This window comes from Mya arenaria, chromosome 15, assembly GCF_026914265.1.
Source record: "Mya arenaria isolate MELC-2E11 chromosome 15, ASM2691426v1".
NCBI classification, from domain to species: domain Eukaryota; kingdom Metazoa; phylum Mollusca; class Bivalvia; order Myida; family Myidae; genus Mya; species Mya arenaria.
The window spans coordinates 5,104,943-5,126,342 of NC_069136.1; the positions used below are offsets into that span (position 1 = coordinate 5,104,943).

General features: G+C 33.9%; 1 protein-coding gene across 3 annotated transcripts; it reads left to right on the forward strand.

Moving 5' to 3' along the window:
- The first annotated feature begins 4,329 nt into the window (after positions 1–4,329).
- LOC128220375 (glutamate receptor ionotropic, kainate glr-3-like) lies at positions 4,330–19,401 on the forward strand. Of its 3 annotated transcripts, XM_052928745.1 has the most exons (18): positions 4,330–4,736; positions 6,031–6,150; positions 6,453–6,595; positions 7,552–7,664; positions 8,209–8,327; positions 9,372–9,562; positions 9,826–10,002; positions 10,320–10,430; positions 11,007–11,201; positions 12,009–12,109; positions 13,043–13,139; positions 13,492–13,669; positions 13,998–14,156; positions 14,556–14,776; positions 15,210–15,345; positions 16,548–16,680; positions 17,215–17,347; positions 18,276–18,398. In XM_052928745.1, exons 1-17 carry the CDS (start codon positions 4,643–4,645, stop codon positions 17,255–17,257), a joined length of 2,331 nt encoding a protein of 776 aa, XP_052784705.1. In that variant the 5' UTR covers positions 4,330–4,642; the 3' UTR covers positions 17,258–17,347; positions 18,276–18,398. The 3 variants fall into 3 exon arrangements, with proteins under 3 accessions (XP_052784705.1, XP_052784703.1, XP_052784704.1); XM_052928743.1 differs by lacking the exon at positions 17,215–17,347 and having other exon boundaries at positions 18,276–19,401; XM_052928744.1 differs by lacking the exon at positions 16,548–16,680 and having other exon boundaries at positions 18,276–19,401.
- Positions 19,402–21,400: the final 1,999 nt, after the last annotated feature.

Sequence of the window (21,400 nt, forward strand, 5' to 3'; positions counted from 1 at the left end):
GTACCGCCATGTAAAACCCCAGTTATGTGAATTCCGGGTTGCATGTTTATAATATCATTTGGGAATATATTATTTATACATAGTATCATCATGATCATATAAATGGTTCAACCAGGAGTTAGCAATGGTGAAACTATACATTATAGTCATGTCTTTTGAAACAGTTAGTTATTTTCCATATTTCCATTTTTACTGTCTCAAATAACGAAAGAACATTACAATATATAAATGCAAAACGATGCACATTGCAACAAGTAAGTTATCTCAAAACTGTATCCATGTGAAAGCATATATAATAGTTTTTAACCTTCAATAATCTGTTAAATTGAAAATTAAAATACAAACTATTTCAAAAAAGTTTAACGAACATAATGCATCGAGCCGGGATCTGCGTGATTTGCAGGTGAGACCGTACCCCACTGCCACATGGTGAAGGATTATTGCAGAAGGTTTTATGAAATGTATAAACAGTTAAACACAAATTGTTGTATGGGAGAAATGTGTAAGGATTTGAGCATAAGTGTTTACATTCACTTGACTTTTCAGAGTTTACTAGATTTTTACCACATTACAGAAAATCGTTATACCAGGAAGTCACAGGCGAGACATCGATTTTGGACAACAAGTGCATACTTGCATTTTGGCTGGTATAATGCCTTTATAGTATATGATTTGGATTTCGATAGTTAACCATTTCCATCTTTAAATTATTTCAAAAGTTTGTGTACTCGTTTGTTTCTGTAGAACAATTTTGCCAGCGCCTTATTGCAGTTTATTTCCGTGTGTTTGCTTGTTGCTGTTTATTGCCCATAACGGGCACCAGTAATCAAAAAAAGACATGACATATGAATGGTAAAATTAACACTCATTCAGATATTAAAAAAGCGCTTTAGAAGAGATTGTTTCAAAATAAGCTTATTGCAAACCTTGCTTAAATGCTTGTCTTAGGTTAAATTACGGTCCATATAATACAAGTGGGACGTTGTGTGTGCATCAACTAGTTTAAACATACAGTGAACTCGTCGTTCACTGACCGTTCCAATGGCAGAAACCTTTTTTTAAGCTATTGTAAAATATTTAATTACCTGTGTTTTTTTTCGTTGCAGCTACAGGTCGCGTCTTAAATACTTTATTACACAGGTATATTCAATAACTTGTGGCTGCTTAGGGTAATTGAGGCATTCACCTGGTATGGATGCACATGTGGTTGATTGGCGGTAGGTAGAGATTGACCCAATCGCTGCAGTAATCACATATTGAATACATGTACTCGTATGTATATTATAAATAACCCCAGCTACGCTATAAGCCCTTTTACTGAATTCACTGCGTTTTCAGGGATACAGAGTTTTCAGTTTCCAAAGCAGTTCATATACGTTTTTTTATCAAATAACTAAAATGTACTGCTATCAATGTCAAATAACGATGGTTATACGATCATTTGGTCTGTTCAATTTGTCATTACGCAGGCACCCGCATCGAATCCGCATTTGCACGGAAACAAGCAGTTAATGATGTTCGCGGTTGTGGACCTAAGCCAGATATGGTTTGGCTTGAAAAACATGTAGAAACAGTACATCCTTTAGCGTAAATGAAATAAACTGAAATGCAGAAAAGCATTGTCGTAAAGCAAAAACTATGCAGAGAACAAAACTTTTTCACCTGCCTTTGTTCAGTTAAAACGTTTTTTTTTTCTACATCAAACATTCTTATAAAGCCTTTAGTATACTGAATACTGTAATTGTGCCAACAATTGCAACTATTTAATAAAAATCAGATGACGAATCAATCTAGAAATACGATTTCCTATGTACAAACGGAATACGGTTTGCAATGCGTAACGAGGATACTGATTCAGGATGCGGAAAGCCTGAACATGGAATTCCGGCCTTACACTCAAATTCATACTCATTTGTGTTGAAGGTAGTGAATACATCAGTGCGTTCAGCGCTTTGATTTCATTTTCAAATATGATTTGGGTTGATTAAATGGATATATTTCAACCTAGATAGTAAGCTTATTATTGTGATGTTGTTTTGTTTTTCTACACTGTACATTCACCTTTGATGAGTACAGTTTCTCACAGCTAGCTGGAGTTTTATCTCTGGTTTGTAGGCGTAAGGCCACAGGCCCACAGACTTTAGTACCACAAATCGAAATCAGGTATCGTCAGATCTAAGGGTGCGTTCCAATCACCAGGACAGAACGCTCCAGGGAGAGTAATGGAATGGAATGATCATACTCATTAAAGATAATCAAAATGGCAACGGTATTACCAGTGTTCGTGTGTGCTGTATTTCAAAAAAGTTATTTAGAAAAAATGGTTAAGTCAAATTAAAGAATCACGTTTTGTTAAATGATTTATTTATTTTTTCATCAACTGGAATTCCATGAAACGGATCTGTTGCCTTAAGAGATCGCACAAAATATTTCTACTGATGGTCTCCATGACAACATCTACTGCTCCATTCATTCACCCATGTTTTCGGGGCTCGCGGAACATGTACGGAGCATAGCTCTATGTCGTTTTTCTGCAGTTCCGAGTAATCAATTAATCTTGACATAAAATGCACCGGGGTTACAAAATGGGACATGTGATATTATGCACTTTAAAATAGTGCGAATTAAAAGACCACTTAATTTTTAGACCACTTAATTTTTATAGTACGTTCATAAGATTGCAAAATTAATGTGAAATTTAAAGCAAACCGAATAATTTTAAATAAGTCTTGTAAGGAACCGAGGGAAATAGATAATTATAGTAAATGACGCAGAGCATGTGTTGACTAAACGGCCCTGTCTTAATTTACCTAATACAAATAGTCAGACCATTCGCAGCCAATATCGAGTTTCATTTAATTATCTTTACACTAGCAAGAAACTTTCAAGATGAAAGCAATGTTCATTTATCCTAGGACAAATAGGTTTATCAGTTACTGTGATGAAACTACCTAATTATATTAATATTCATCAATTTACAGAACAGAACAGAACATAATTTGTTACGCGTAAATTATACACTTATACACATACTGTATTTTACATAACCTTTTCTTTTGTAATGTCAGGCACTTTTCGGTGACGGTCTGGGTCACTCAAAAGATGTTTTGGATTCAATTGTTATTGCCTGTGAGCAGAATTGTAAAACAAGTAAAATCACGCTTGTCGCGCCTACATCCTTTAAACGCTTTCAACGCTTTCATTACTAAAGGCGCTAGGCCATAATACCCCTAACATCTTATTCAGACCTATCGGTATTATAAATTGGCTTATAGCGTGTGTTATGTTCAGAACCGCTCCGCATTCTAGACCAACAGAATCGCTCGAAGAAAGCGTCGAAAACATTCTATACTGTGTGCCAATGTGTTAAAAATATATTTTATTGGTCATTTTGAACTTTGAACTTTGGTTACTTCGCGGAAAAGAAACTCTTATTTGTGCAATTATTGACCGTGATATGTGAATTATTTTGAAATTGATGACTTAAAGGGGCTGCACTCCGTATGATGAAATAGCGAAAAAAGAATTGTCGAAAACTGACATAAACTTGGTATCGATGTGTACAATGCATTGAAACTTACTAACTGAAGTACTACATAGTTTACGATTCATTTATTTTTTGCAGTTTTTTCGTATTTTTCCATTTAAAAAGATTACTAGGCATGTCTACCTAGTAGAATTCATTCCTTATGCGTGATTGGCCAGTCGATGTTATCACGTGATATTACCAAATTAGGTATATAGCTTAAATATTCCAACCGCCTTCGTAGCACTAATTATAATATCAAAGAGTAAAACATTTTATTAAATAACTGTCCTGAGATTCGTTACAGAAAAAACAACATTTTTTGTGCCAATCTGGTGTATTGTCCCTTTAAAAACGATTTCTTTTCATCGGCTATGATCGAACAGACATAAACAATATAAAAAAAGCCATTTCAATGCTTTTAATCAAAAACTGTCAAGCTAGTCTGTAGTTAAGCTTTATAAAGATTTAAACAATTAACGACCCATTTGTCATCACCGGTGTTGCGGCTTTGGTTCAAAATCCATTCCCCTGGTATTTGCAGTCCTCTAACAATTTAGAATGAACAAGGGCTTGATAGTTGATACTCTGGGATCAATACTGGCTGAGACCCACTCATAATGGATTTAGCTTTACCTGCTATTGACTTAGCCGTCGGAGCCTATACCAACCAGTCCTTTTTACAATAACGGAAACAAACCTTGTCATTAAAAGCCATAATGATAAGATCGAACATGTCCCCTGGAAAAGTAAATGTGCAGCAGAGTGAGAGAAGCACAATTGGATTTTAGAAAGAGCTCTGATGGTGCTATCGTACATTCAATAATTATTTTAATTAATATTTAAAAACAAATGTAAGATATCTCGACAACGCTAACCATGTGAATCATTAAATTATTAATTAAAACAAAATTTCCCATGCGACATGAGAGTTTTGTATTAATTATCAGCGACACGACGCGAGTAATGAATAATTTAAGTCTTCATGCATTGCTGTTCGACGTCACACAAACAAATAAACGCGTTTGTGCACCCTTGAAAAAAATAAACGCTTTTGTGCAGACTTGAAAAGTGGACTGATGGTATATACATGGTTCTTTATATCGGATTATAATCATGACGATTACTTGGAAAACGTTAAACTATTTATCATTGCTGGTTCTGGTCAATGGTACGTCTGTGTGTGAGCCAAAAACAACTCTGAACATTGGTAAGTTACTTTGAACCGATTTGTAACGCCTTGTGATTTCAAAGTGTTTACTGATCGTGCTATAGCTGTAACCCAAACAAATACTGATAGCAATATTTTAATACAATGTTATGTGTTTGTGGTCTTGTGACGCTTAATGTCTGACTTCATCTGTTAAGAACGAACAAATGAGAAATAATTGTAAATACATGTAAATGACATCTATATAGACATTTGTAACACATTATTTATTTACTAATAATAAAACTAAATGTAACAATGTTGTGTGTTTTTTCAACGTTTAATTTGTAAACGAAATTATAGTAATTATGTTATTTTTCCTTAGTAAATAACTTAAGAACATGAATTAAATTTATATAGATTACTTCAGAACTAGTTTTATATTTAGACACGTGACAAGAATATATTGATGTTTATCTAGGTATCTAGACGATGTATTATTGCGAAGCCTTAAAACGATACTGGAATTTAAAATCAATACATACACGTGTATAACAAACATAAATTTAGGGTGATAAACTTTTAACTAATTTCTTACTAAATTATGTATTTATAGAAAATATTTTTTACTGATAGCAAGAGCGTAACCGTGGATTTAATAGCTGGAAACGCACAATTATTAAATGACTAGAATAGGTCCTAAAATATTTACTTTCGTCTCATAAGGTAGAAATATATAGTGTATTTCCGAACCTTTCTTTCAAATTAAATACGGTATCCTTTATAAGAACCAATGTTTTCTACATCTATTCATCGTTTTCGGTAAGTTAAAACAATTCAATTAATTATACATCTCCTTAGGAAGTAAGAGTAAATCCTAAATAAAGTTTCTGTTTTATCCATGTCTTTAGTTCATTGTTGGTAAGGTTGTATTCATTAAGACAAGAGCTTGGCTAATTTTAGGCATTTGGGAAAGTCCCTATAGTTGCCATGTAAGAACAAATTTTAAATCTTTTAAAGCTGCACTCTCAAGTACATCGCGTAGTTATTTCAATGTAGCGGTTACACCTAATGACATTACTGTTGGGAATAGGAATTATTTATGCAAGAAAACACTTCACTGGCAAATAAATTAAAACTTAGTGATACAAAATGCACGTTAAAACACTGCAATTGGTAAATAATATTACTTTAAATTTTACGAACTTCTACTGATGTACCGGCATACATCTGAGATTGATTTCGGTGGAAAATTGCCGAGGCGTTCCGAATGGGTAATTATAAAGAAACCACACTACTCCACCTTCGTAAGTGGCCCTGGTTCGTATTTCAACAAAGACATTTTACATTTCAGGAGTAATTTCAAACGGAAGCGGCATTGTTAAGACGGATATAATTTGCAACTTTACCTACAATGTAACCATCAACTGGCACTATATTGACACCACAGAAGTCTTTCAAATCCACAAATCTGGTGAGTGTTATGATCTATCAACAAGCAGAACAACGTGTCATATTTTTTCTGCCTTGAACGACTCTATACATTGTTACAAATAAGGATTATTTACTGCGTATACTTATGATTTGAATATGGAATGTTTTACCTGTATGTTTAGCGTTGTCGATGCTAGAAATGAAATGTTTCGATTTAAGGCAACATGAGTGGACGTGCCCCTGTTATTGTTCTGGTTTTGAAAAAAAAACATAAATGGATGTTTTATCAATTTCCTCCTTTATATGGTCCGAGGTTTGATATTATTTCTTTTTCAAATGTAGTAGAGATAATGGACAGCGATGAAACTGTGGATGTTATTCTGCTATTTGACTACGCTCCGACAACACTGGAGATAAAGGGGCTGTACGAAACAAAAAACAAAGAACTCATCAAGTGGGGAGAGCGACTTGAAACTCCGGTTCCGGTAGGTAACATATGCGGCCTTTTAGTGGAAACTCAGGTTCAGGTTACTGGATAACATGCGGCCTGCTATTGTGCTGCACAACATTTAACATATCGGAATATAAATGGAGCTTTTCGTGAAAAAAAAACACTCTTGGTGCTACCTCGGTGAAATATGTTGCAATATTACACTGACACAAACAATCATTAAATTTTTGATATCACTAATGCAGATTTAATTACCAGCACACGCCATAAATAAACGCAATTACAGAGACATTGCACTTTGGTATTGACTATTCAATTTAGTGATTGTCGAATGAAGTTCGCTGTATTGAACTATTGTGATCTTTTTCCATCTCCCTCATGAAGTGTTTGAATGGTATCATGTACGAGTACCTGAGGACCCAATGTCACACAATTACTGAGTCAAATCTCAATCAGTCACAGCTCATTTTACCACTTAAAAGCATAGTAAAAGTCAACCCTGCTGAGGTTTTTACTAGTTTAAAACATATTTCCTCATAGAATTCGTTGATGAAAACATTTCATCAATAACACAATGAAAACGTATTATCGAGCTTAATACGTATAATTGAATGAATGTTAAAAAGACATTTATTTTATGCTGTATAATATTTATCTTTATATTGACCATTTTTATATAAACATACGTTCTACGGAAAAAAGCGTTTTTAAAAGGTGTAAAACATATACGAAAATAATGACATGTGTTAAAATAATGGAGTCTGAGATTGAGATTTTACTTATTATATAATAAGTAATTTTGTGATATTGGGGCCTGGCAACAAGGATGGTTCTCGAACATCGATTGAGGAAACAAGTCCTTCTAGTATTGTCATTGTATTTACATTATTATATTAATGCAAACTGCACCTGGTGGAACGAGAACACATTCTGAACCTGTTTGCTGAATGTTTGTTTGTATTTAATTATTTTCTACAAGCTGATTTTCAGAATACATCAACAGCAAACGAGCCTACGAATCTCTGTGGAGACGAATACATTCCAGACCTAATGTTTGGTGATCCGTATTGCAAAATGGACTTGAATTACAGCGTTTATAATGGGTAAACATTTCCTGCTACTTCATAAATATATCATTGGCTGATGTGGCTATGTGCACTCAGGAATTGTCGACAACCATTCCGTTCACCTTATTTAAATACTCAATGAAGACCATTAAAATGTACCGGGGTTATTTAACGATGCAGTATAACACACAATTCCAGTTATTCCGCTTAAAACTCGATGTTAATAGACGGATTTTTATATGACGGCACATATTTACGGTTACACCGGGCTAACATTTGTGCATAAAGCTATTGATGATAGCATAGTGGGATCAATGCAGATCATTCGATACTTTATATAATTCAATATCAACGTGAAAAAAGATCCATATAATCGTCTCTTACAATATGGCAAGCAAACGAACTTAAATTAATTCCAAAAGTCCATGAACACTTTCTTTAAATGACATTTCAAACTCTAGATTTTTTTTTAAAACATAATAATTATAAAGGGTATCATCTATTTAATACTTACGCAACGAGCTGTGTCCACAAACGTTTGGCCCAACCCGTTATAGCTATATTTTATTCTTAATTAAAGGGCTGGTCCTGGTGACCCGTTGAAAAAGTCTGTAACCATGGCAGCTCCTAAAGCTTTGTCATCCTTTGTCAAGCATTTGCAGTGGAAAACTGTGCTATTGCTTCATAACAACCAAACAGGTATGTTTTCCTTTAAAGCTTTTATTTAACTTGAAATACTCTAATCACGGATATAAATATCACAGGCTCGCTCTAAATCTTCATTGGCAGCAATGGTAAGTGCATCGTTCACAGCTCCTCGGTCATTTTCCATTAAAACAACCTCGGATGTACCATTCGGAACTCCTCGGCTATTTTCCATCGAAAACAACCTCGGATGTATATGGCCGATGTACAATGTCAGAAATCTTTACAGATTTAACTAGGCTGGAAGAAGATCGCGTAGTAATTTCAATTTAACAGTTAAACGTTATGCCTTTACTCTTAATTGTTTATGCAATTATACACTTCATTGGCTATCAATTTAAACTTAGTTATACAAAAAACACGTTAATACACTACAAATAATTAACACTATTATTTAAGATTTTACGAACTTCTACCTATGTACCGGCATAGATACGAGGTTGTTTTCGATGAAAAATTGCCGAGGAGTTCCGATTGCTCAGCCCAGATTATAAGTATCTTCCATGGCCGAGAGTGTAAGATAGGTTCATTCCGACCCGAGCGTAGGGTGTTTTGCGGAAACGAGGTTTACCGAGGCTTACACGAGCGGCTATGGTAAATGCTTTTTCTCCCAACTCAGTTAAACAAAATTAAGTAAAAATGATTTTTTGCTGGAACTCTTTTGTGCTTAGTAAAAATAATTGCGTATGGATATGCGATAATTCGTGGTCGTCAAAGATATGCGCGCTGTGATTCAGACTATGTTAATAGTCAAATCGGTCTTTAAATAGTTCTAAGGAGGGTAAAGCATTATTTCTTGAAAGGTGCGTCAAAACTATTTTTGGTGACATTTGAAGCGAAAAATAGTTAATTAGCGTTCTAAATATTGCCACAAGACAATGTTTCCATGATGCTTTAGACGACAGTCTTCAACAAGGGAGGTAATTACAATGTGGTGACCATATTTATCTGAATGGAGCAGTTAGTCATATATTCAATAATACAAAATGACCAGCCGAAGATAAATAATTGGTAACATTACATTGTATTTTTACACAGAACTTGAGGCCTCTCACACGATGGAACATTTATCTGACAATGGCGTCATGTTTGCTGTTTTCAATGTTGATCACGTGACTGACTTGTACGAGCTCCTACACATGGCTTATCAGCAAACCGTGCCAAAAACCCACACGTTAAACATTGTGGTGCTCTGTCCGTTTATATGTGCTAGGAAACTGCTGCGAACGGTATTCATCTCTATTGGTTATATATTATGAATAAGATAAAAAATAACAACTACAACTCGTCCTTTGCAAATATTTTGTATGTACTAACAAAGTTGAAGAATTTAAAAAGTATTCATGAGTTGAACAAAAATCAAAACAAACCAGACAATCTTCCTTATATACGAGACAGATATGTATGTGACATGTACAACTATACTATTCAACAACTGATAGTGAATATATTCCATATAATTTAATTCTAAAAATGACACTGATACTTTCAGGCTAATCAGTTCGATTCCGTCATTTCAAGGAGGAAAACACTAATGAGACAATTTTCTCGCTGGCTTGTGGCGGTATATGGACACTCAGTCGGTGTATCACGTGCTCTTCAGGCATGCGCAAACGACCTAGATAATGTCGCTATTCTGGCTGTTCCGGAAATCATCGGAGACATGACGGTTGGTATTAAAGAAAGTTGAAGGAAAGGTTTGTTATGTAAGAGGCCAACTACAACGGATCGTAGTCGGGTTTTAACCGTTTTAAAACCAAATCTGTGGGTCGGACAAATATCCTGACTATTTATACTTGGCTGTGATCAACTAAAATTGATTTTGAACCATAAACCTTTTGCATTTATATATAGCATTATCATGGTGTTTTTTATTATCTAAATTGTATTTTTGACAATATTTTTAAAAACGTGCTTGTAAAGTGTCTAGTTGACAATTAATTTCTCTCTGTAACACAAAATGCAAATATTTATTTCTGATGACAGGATTTCCGAGACATTATGGTCAATATTATTCTTGATGAATATCGAAGCGAGATTTCCGGGACAAACATTGGAACAACGCACAAGGAAAATTTGATTGCAATGCTGAAACAGGTATCCGATAACTGATAGTTTTTATTACTAAAATGGTCTACGGGAATATCTCTGTAATCAAAATATAAATGTTATCACCCAAAAATAACTGTTACCTATTTTGAAGTCAAATGAATTAAATTTAAAACAGAAAAAAACTCACAAGAAAGACATACAGCAGACACAATTTTCATAATACCGTATTTATACGTATGTACATATTCGCGTTCGAACTTACTGAGGTAAAACAGCTTTCGCCGAAAAACAGTTGCATAAGAGTAACAAACTGCAAACCATTTGAGAAAATGTATTGTTTATACCAGAAGCATATCATATGGAAACATTTTTTGACCAGTTAAAGTTATTATTTTGACATAATGAGATTTCTATGTAATGCTTTTTGAAACAAAAAAACGCAGTTTGTAACTCTGGCTACCAATTGAGGTTATATTTTGTTTACTGTTATTTATATATTTAACTCATTAGCGTTTTGTTGGTTACTTTGTCATCTTTACAATCCCGTTCTAGAAGCTATCGTCACTTATTTTATACACGAATAATTCTTGGCCATAACCATTGCATATATCCTCTCCCCAGGAAGCATCCACTTGGAGCCCAGTATCTAAATGCCAGGGTTTCTACATTGACACACTCATATGGACAGACAAGGGGCGACAGTTTAGCTCCGCCGGCTTCATGGATCTATCTGGAAACACTGTTATCAAGGCGGATATATTTCCCAACACTAAATATGGATACAACAAGAGACAATTTCTTGTTGCAACTCTTCCGGTAATTTGCCTTAATTATCTAATATGTTCAACATCAAAGCCGGGTCAAAATCGATATACCGTATAATTATGCAACACAATAGCTTGGATAGCATACGTTTGATTGCTATCTATTGAGAAACAGTCTCATAAAAAGGATAATTAAGCCTCATGAAAAAGCAATATGTTTTTCAAAATGGAAATTACTTTGTAAACAAATACCTAATGGGTCCTTCTAGATAAGAAACATGTTAGAACCAAAAAAGTATTTTGGTAATATCCTTAAATATAATAGCCCTAGTGATATATAACGCGAGTGTATGCGGGATTTTTAATGCTATGTAAACATTTGTGTTTTACTGTTGACATCAATTTGATTCACCTCAAGTAAATTGCTTATTCATGTCACCATTTTATTAGTTGTCTGTTTCCCAAGCATCAAAACAGTGATAACATCACAGATACAAATGTGGACAAATACAAATTTACATTGTAAAACGCTAAGACAAGCAATTCTCTGTAATGACTCATTTAAGATATACTAGCTGTCAAGTGTAAACATTTTTCATTTTCATCAACATTTGGAATATATTTTGTGCCTAAATTATCGTTTTTTTTATTATTTTGAATTGAGTTTATAACATTTGTAAATAATAATGTGCATTTTATATATGCACAAAACAAGGTTATTTGTGTATATTAAAATTATATGATATGATCAATTTTGCATGGATACATATAATAAATTGAAAATACATGCTTTGTATTTAAGATGTATCAATTATATATTCTGTGTTTATTCCCGTACAATATAAAAATTATTTTTCAGTATCCACCATTCGTTTGGAGAAAAGAATTGAACGGTACGACATACTACGAAGGGTTTTGTATTGACCTTCTAGACCAGCTGGCACACACGCTGAATTTTACGTAGGTGGTGATGTATTGGCTACAGTAACTTTCTATCCTTCTTCTTTTTTTACTCACAAATTCGCAATAATAAAAGTAATAATTCTCCTTTTAAGGATTATAAATATATTCCCTTATATAAATATAATAATTACAGTAATAAAGAACGGTCACTCAAAACACGAAGGATATCCAAAAGTTTTACCAGTTTCGTGAACTATCAATTATGCAGGTTATGTTGAATTTTGACACAATTAACGTTCGCAAGGTAGAAATCATTTTTTTTTTAAATTTAAATAACATAAATACTAATAACACCAATTCAAGACAAAACTTTCCCGACCGTGACACATTGTTTTAACCATTTAGCTAAGTAAGGTAAATGCAATTCCATTTTCAATGATCATTTTTCAAGTATATTAAGCTCCTTAAATTATATTTGATCAAAATACTTATGTGAAAAACTACAGAAACAAGCTCAATAGCCAAAGTTTTAAACATAAACCCCGTTTAATGGCACAGGGTAAACGCCAAAGACATAGAACACAAAAAAAATCTCAAACAAGAAACATGGAACGACAGGAAAATTCCCACAATATGCGCATTAAAATACCAAAATCAATTGCCCATTGATTGCACTCCATGTATGAAACTATTGTCGTATAGAACCAATCTGTCAAGAATACGGAATTGTTTGGTTTCAGAAAATGTCAATAAGTTATCCGAATAAATTATTTACGAAACAATACGAAAAATATATATTTATCATCACATATTGAATATCCTCTCTTTAAGTGACACTCTTATTTCAAAATTATTACATACACGTGTATAACAAACATAAATTTTGAGTGATAAACCTTAAACTACCTACTAAACAATGCACTTATGGAAATTATTTATTACAAAAAACAAGTACTTGTTTTTAATTAAGATATTTCTGTGTCCCATCAGATACACCATAACAGAACCAGCAGACCAGGCGTGGGGCGGCTGGCTGGACAAGGAGAAAGGTCTCTTTAACGGCTTGGTCGGCATGCTGCAAAGGGAGGTCGGACATTTTCAATGATCGATCATTTCCATATATGATTACTGCATTAATTGAATATAAAATGATGAAAGAAAATTGTACTAAAAACACCCTCATTTTTTGCGATTCAAATTGTTCACATTCGCTAACATTGGAACATTTATTTTACATATAAGCTAATTTATTTGATAATGGTATACATCTTAACAAGGAGCACATACACAAGCAACGTTATAAATTTCAAATTGGAAATGGGGAAATCCCAACTTTAAGTTTGAAAAATTGTGAAATCCCAGCTATATCCTTTACACACAAATAAACAATTAACACTGTATGTGAAGTGGCTTTTGACACCTGTATTATATGTATTCAGGAAGTTGACCTGACAGTCGGTCCGTTGTCTCAGCAAGCAGAGCGAGAGAAAGCAATTGACTTTTCCTACCCGTTCTTCTATGAGTACACCACAGTTCTGTTCAAAAAGCCGGACCCTAATGCAAGAAAATGGAGAACTCTGGTAGACCCTTTTAAATGGCAGGTTCTGCTTTGCATAAGTAAGTTAAAACGCAGTTTGAAATTGGTAATGTTCATACAATCTTTCATACAAGTTGATGAGCAACCATAGTTGTACACTCATTTGATTTGGCTTTCATTTGATGGGTTTACTACAACTTATATAGAAACTACATGGGTAAGCCAAGTAAGGAAACATTTATATACCCTGTTTAGAGGTACAAGGCTAGGGCTCAAAAGGCACATAACGAGAGACTCAAAACGTATAAACAGATCAAGCAAGCATCAAAATAGCTTCATCAACATTTGATTGGATAATCGCCTTGATTCTGGGTTTGAATTTCATTTGTCAATGCTTTATTTTTTCAGTAATTGCTTTGCCATGTGTGACCACAATAACATTTTTGATGGAAAAATACAACCCTTACTATTACGAACTGGCTCATGCGCAAGAAAGAGATCGAAATGGTGGACTTCACACTTGGCACAATGCCTTTTGGTATATGTATGGAGCATTGCTGTGCCAAGGTAACAACGACATCCTTCGATGCATATGTTTAACGAACCCCTAAAATACATGCATTTGATTTTGTTTGAAAAGTATACCCCATCATTTTTGTTAGAAGCATAGAATAATTGGATCCCAGATCAAATTTGACACCCTCTTTAAACTATGTACTGTTATTGTGTTCATAAAATAAAATGTATGTACTTTATGTATTAAAATTAAATAGACGAATGCTTGTAATATTTTTTTGCGTGTGAATACCGATTTATAGTTAAATATGTATCACCCGTGTAGTAGGTAGATGGACTTATTGGGAAATTATTCATATGAAGTATGAATGTAAATTTCTAGAATCTATACATTGTTTTATTTATTGTAATAATTAAATGTGTTATTCGAAGTGTGTGAACTATTTACAGGTGGTGTACATTTACCGGACTCTCACGCGGGTCGTACAATCGTTAGCTCCTGGTGGCTTTTCTGCATCGTTGTTGTTGGCATTTATTCAGGAAATCTGATCGCCTTTCTAACTGTCACAAAGGAGTCTCCACCATTTACCACACTTGAAGAACTTGTGAAGTTAAAAGGGACTTACAAGTGGGGAACACTTGGTGGCACTCATTGGGAAAATTTGTTCACTGTAAGGGATTCCATCATTATGATCTGTCATTAACTAATTGCATTTTCCATATCACCTGTAAAGAAATGTTCCCATCATGCAGAACATACTTTGAACGCCAAAAGGTCGATATGCACGTATATCATAGGTTTTATGGATTTCCCACAGCAGTAATCATGGTACAAATATAGAATATCGCCACTCTCATCTCCAGAGAATATAAGATCTATGGCTCACTTATATGAAACAGTTTACTGCTTTGTCATACTCAATAACTTTGAAATACTTAATTAATTTATAAATATCAATAACTCATTTCGTAGTTACCGGTATAACCCTAGACGGATACATTGTTTAAGACCAGTTAATGTTATTTATGTTACTCTGTCTTAAGTGCGTTCAATGCGTTACTGTAAGCTTTCAACGCAATGTTTATATTTGTTTTCTTTTCAAGTCATCCCATACTGAACCGTACAAGTCTATTGGCGATGGGTTGCGAGAGTTCAACAGGACAGATCCAACAATTCTGCACCCAAGCGCAGAGTTTCATGTTCAACGTGTGCTTGTAGATGAACATTATGCATGGATAGGTAGGTACATAGTTATAACTGCTTCGTGGGATTTATCTGAGGAAATAAATAAATAGATTGAGTTTGAATCGACTGTTTCTATGCAAAGCATTTTTTGAACATGCATCGTTATACTCTGCCCCTTCAGTTACATCTAAAGGTTAAACGTATCTGAAATAAACGTTGATTCCGTGTATTACGTAAGGTATGTAATAGAAACAATCAGATTGGTTGCCAAGACAAAACATTTTTAATTGAAGATAATTTATAAACACAATTAAATATAGATTTTATGCTTCAGAAAGATTGATATGTTTTTATTTCACATGTTTGGGTTTTAAAATGTATGTAAAATGTTATATTTCTCAACCATATCAATGTTGATGTAGATCACCAAACACGTATACAATACATGGTATTATAGTTTGCCTTTTTAAAATATTAAATAATTCATCTTAATTGGTAGTTTCAAATGCACATGATTTGTAAACATACGTTTATATCATCTTAACGTTCATGAATATTCATGAATGCTTTGTATATAAGGTGAGAGTAATGTAAGGTGTTATTTTAATTTCCAACAAATTATATACTTGTACATGTATGCATATATATGTGCTATTTGTCAATTCGTATGTCGACACAAACTGTAAGCACTGTTTTTTTATATTGATTTTTTTTTGTAAAATTATCAGTGTGTTTGAGTTCAAAACTTTCCCAATGTTCCATTAATAGTCACCCAACTAACGACTGATATTTACGCTGTGATTACTAAAAGAAACAAATCGGAGAGTTTCGCCGATGATACCCATATCACAATCATGCTATTATCTTACATTATTTGTTTTAATTCCGCTCCCCCAAAGTACTTAGAAATTACCTTTAGAGCCAACGAGGATAAAATGCCTGAAGGCAATAGTTCGTACACGCAAACTTTATTTATTATAGCATGACACTTGAATGTTTAGCCATAGACATGATATGTAACATAACATGTTATTGATTCGTGTTTTAAAACTAAATAAATTACTATACTTTTATGGTCCCCAAACCAATGCAATTAACACGTTTCAAACATGATTTTATTCATCGAAGGTAAATACGCATTAATTACATAAGAATCCATGCACATATAATACAACTTAAAATAATACTCACTAGTGTATATTCACATACCTTTAGGTGATTTTGTTTTGGTATTTTGATATTGTGTGTGATTTTAGGAGACAAAACTGCAGTCGAGATGGCAACAGCGAATGAGTGTCAATTGTCTTCCTTATTAGAAGAATCTGTGCTTCTAAAATATGCAATAGGATTGCAAGACCGTTCTCCACATAATGCCATTATTTCAAGAGAGTAAGTGAATGACTCGCATACATGTAACTTAAGTAATACTCAGACCATAGGATGTGAATGTTATTGATGAAGAAGGCGGAGCAAACGTAGCAACCCTTTCTTAGCTGTCAAGATTTTACCTCATTTGTTCTTACCGTCTTAGATTATAACGTGCTTTCAGCAGATGGGGGCCGAATTATAATTCAATGTATGTAATGTACATACTGTGACCGATAGGCGATTTTGTTGGCTGTAAATGTAGGTTATACTCTAAGAAAGTGTTCTTGCAAACTACATACACGTTATCGTACGTTTGCCTTCTCTTCTACAGTAACTGTATTTCCGTTTCCTGTCTGCATGAGCTCTTCTTATTTTCACCCTTTGTTTTTTGTTTTTTTAATTATTGTGCTTGTTTTGGTTAAGCCTGTGTATGATGAATGTATTCAAAGTTATTTTAATTACCAGTTGCATGCATCCTCGGCCCTTATGCATCCCCTTGGAGCAAATGTCTCCATTAATTCAATGATTGATATCACGCTTACTATTTCGTTTTAGGGGATCAAGTGTTTACAGAAATCACGGTGGCAAACCGATGTGAATTAATGGATATTAAACAAAAGTTCATGCCCCTTAGATTGGCTATTGGACTAGTAAACGACTCCCCAAATTCTCAAATTATTTCAAAACAGTGAGTTTTATTTTATTTGATTAACCGTTTTTGTTGTCGTGTTGTTTTTTTAGTAATCTTGAAAAGGTTATTTTTCTTACACATACCGAACGATGGAACACTTTGTTGGCAACTACTTCGACAATCATCAAATGGCTAAAATCAACAAGTGAATATGCGATTTTGACAACCACTGGGCGAACTATAATGCTTTTGTATATATCCTTCGAGTTTAGGAACTAAACACATCTAGTTGGTACTGTGTCGGTTTCAGAAAAAAACAGTATATATGCGCATGTTTTGTTAAGCTATGCGATAACAGTCTGAAAGAAAATCAGAATATATTCTGTTGGTGACGAGATGCTATGAAGGTCATGTTTAGCTTTTTTAGGTCTTAAAGTGATTTTAAAATAATGTTCAAATGAAGCGAAATATTGAAATACAGTTTAAAATCTTCAAAGGGATCTCAACATATAACTTAATGATATGCTATACCTATGGCCGGATTGTTTACTCAATCATGTTTTGTGTCCCAAGACTCTTCTTAAAAATACAATAGCTGGAGCCTTCGTACGATCGGTAAACTTGTAAAAGACGTTATTCACATCAGCGATGACCAACAAAAGCTTTAAACAAACGTTTGTTAATAATATGAGATGTATGAATTACTTTTCCATCTTTTAGTCCAAATTTTCATTTCTGTTTAGCGTTCGATATAAGTTTCTGGTTTTTGATAGTGTATCTTTTTTAGATCCTTATAATTTGGTGATCTTAAAGATCTAACTATCTTCTATACTGATAAATATATTCCTTATTGTGAAATACTTAAATAATTACGAAATGTTTTTTTTAGTATCGCATGTTCAAATACCACGCGTGTTTGTACTAATATACCAGCATGACTTGCTAACATACCGTCTAATAATTACTTTATTTGCTTTTCTTATAGAATGATGCAAATACATGAGGGTGGCCTATTGCAAATTTGGAAAAGAAGATGGTGGCCAAAGGCAAACTTTTGCGCCAAGCAAATTACTACAGAAGAAAATCCCATTGCTATCGCTGACGTTCAGAGCGCATTCTATGTCTGTGTGATTGGAATTTTCATTGGAACAGTCGCTTTTGTGATGGAAATATGTATCGACAAATACAGAAAGTGCAAAGAAAAAACTCCTAGAACACCTAACCTCCCAAAGAATGTTACTTGTGCTGTTCTAACTGTTACAAGTAATTCCAGGAGAGAGACACATATTGGTGAATCAACGGAGAGAAATGGTTCAATGTATAATAATCATGTCAACAACGGAACATTGTCTTAAATTTCTACTGATTTAGTATCAAGGTAACAACTATGAATAACTGGGTTTGATGCGTTTGGTTGTGTAGATCATTTAGTTCCTGTTGAATATCATAGTCATCATATATATACGTTGTGAGAAAATCGCAACAGTTGAAAAGAAAATTGGCGACGTAAATCATGCAATCTTTACCAGTGTTTTAAGTTTGGACAAATTCATGTAATCAATACATGGTTGTAAACACGGTTACGACCTCGTACTGCAAATGAAGCTTTGTACTTAAAACTGCTAAATGGGAAAGTTATCAATAATTGAGTGAACAACGGGTAACATTATTCCGTGTTTGGTGTTTTTATTGCATTTTGTAATAGATAATACATATAAAGTTTAATATCAGGGATCCCATTCATAAAGACTGTAAGTGAAAAATCGAACTTAGTGAAAAATGCTTTTCTAAGCAGAATGTGTAGAAAACTTTTATGCTTACACCAAAGCATGAAAGTAAGAAAGAACAGTATCCAAATAATAAAGGCATCTGAATAAAGCTGATGAAGAATGGAGGAAATTAAAAATATTCCGTGATAAAAATTCGAAAAAACTCAAAAAGTTCACTAAGAAACTTTATGAATTCGGCCCCAGGTTTTGAAAAAGTATCCTGTAAACAAATAAGTAAAGAACGCGTTCTATATATCTGAACAAGGAATAAGCAAAAAGAACGCATGCAGAAATAAGTTATGACTTAAAGCCAGCTTAATGCAAAACCTTGTATTGTTTTGTAAATAAATGAATTATGTTTAATAAATGCCTTTTTATTTCCTGAAATCCTGTTCACTGCACACCGTTTTTTGATGTTTACATTGAGTTTCAAGCGAAGTTTCAGATACGTCACCAAACCCGAACGGTCGACATCTAACTAGATAACAGCTACAATGATTGTCTTCTGCTTTTGAATGGTGTCTTCCGTTGAAAGATTGAACGTCTTATAACTGGAAAAGATCTATTCTTTTGCATTTTACCACTGACCAAATATATCTGTCCGATCGTTCGAGTATCAAATTCAACGGTTGCCGACGATACATGCTTATGCACACCACCAACAGGTTGTGCATATTAGTTTCTAATTTCTGACCGGATTTGATATATGAAAATGTTAATGATAAAAGAGAGGCTTGAAACAACTCTATCAAGCATAATAATCTGAAGGGCTTTTATACCCACGTTAAACAATAACACATCTTTGGAACACGACATTTAGTCATTTGCAATCCTTGGTCTTAAACCCTTAAAAACAAACATAACATGAATTTCGCCTTATTTTGAAACAGACATAAGCCGCAAAATTATTGACTGTACCCAAATATATGGAATAAACTAAGGCAAATACAAAGTAAGAGCAGTGTTACATTGACTAAAATTTACCAAAACTGACAAACGTCAAACAGATGCGTTACAGAAACAGATACGTTACAGGGGGCTGGTATCAAGTCCTATTTCTGAAGTAATTACACATACAAATATAAGATTGTGTCTTCTTGGGTGGTTTAAACATTTGTCACTATGTGCATAAATTGCATTCTTCATAAGAGCATTATTTTAAAACAAATGTAACTCATTGATGCAGAAAATAACACGTACCACAGCACAGTGTTTGTTTTCATTGCGAGATCATTTATGTAACGAATTGTACATGGCCCTGTTGCAACAGTTCAGTAAGAATTTTTCATTCATGCATTCGATGAACTATGGAATTTTATCAGTGGACTAAAACCTGTGAAAATATCAATATGATATTCACTGCAAAAAGTGAAAATATCAACTTTAAGAACTACTTTAAAATCAAGGGTAGACACTTCCCCTTTATCAAAACTAAACTCATCACTTTTGAACTAGTAAATGTTGCCAGAAATAATGATTTGTTATTTAAAAATTGCTGCATATGTTAAAATAAATATGATTTTGCAAATTAACTTTACTTCCTGTTTATTAGAAAAATAGTAATCCTATTATCTTGAACTTGAAGCTGAACATTCAAACATTTGGTTACATACGGAACAAATAACAAACGAAAACATCTGCTCGAAAATAAATTTGTGTATTAATGTCATACTGAAAATATAATATGAGGTTGTCCGGTTAGCTCAGTGGTTAGCGCACTCATATCTTACCAAGGCGATCCGGGTTTGAGTCCCGGCCTGAGTACATGTGACTTTGCATAGTGGTCACCAAGCCGGACAAGTGGGGTTTCGCCGGTTACTCCACCCCCCCCCCCCCCTCCCCCGCCACAGAGATACAACACAACACCACACTCTCGTGCAACATCGTGCAAACGATAATGACTTAGTATAAGTTACAATAACTTTCTTCACAATCGTTATAATCCAAACAACACAATGTAACAGATATGTTACATCAGGTATTTGGCTTGTGATTTTACGTTCATCCATTTCCCTTTTATAACCTTAGGTTTTAGCTCCACCCTCACAGATTGACAGTTTTGCCTTTTTTGTCTAAGAATCAGCTGATTTTGCCATCAATGACTTCAATTCAGACATATAAGAAAATTCACAATAGAACAGACCTCAATTGTTCGAAAAAAACGGCTGAAAATTTCAATTATCTTAAAGCGTTAGTAACACTTTTAGCCATAAATTATCAACTTTTGACCATAAATATGAAAAACTGCGATCTAATCTTACGTCAGCCTTCTTATATTACTGATGTCATTTACGAAACAATTGGCTCATTCCAAGACAATAAAACATATAAAAAATAGTCA

Bases quoted from the DNA above. Each gene is read 5' to 3' on its own strand.
- LOC128220375 (XM_052928743.1), top strand. From the start codon at position 4,643: ATGACGATTACTTGGAAAACGTTAAACTATTTATCATTGCTGGTTCTG. The intron at 4,737-6,030 runs GTAAGTTACTTT...TTTACATTTCAG, and splicing joins AAAAACAACTCTGAACATTG to GAGTAATTTCAAACGGAAGC. The intron at 10,003-10,319 runs GTTGGTATTAAA...TTCTGATGACAG, and splicing joins AAATCATCGGAGACATGACG to GATTTCCGAGACATTATGGT.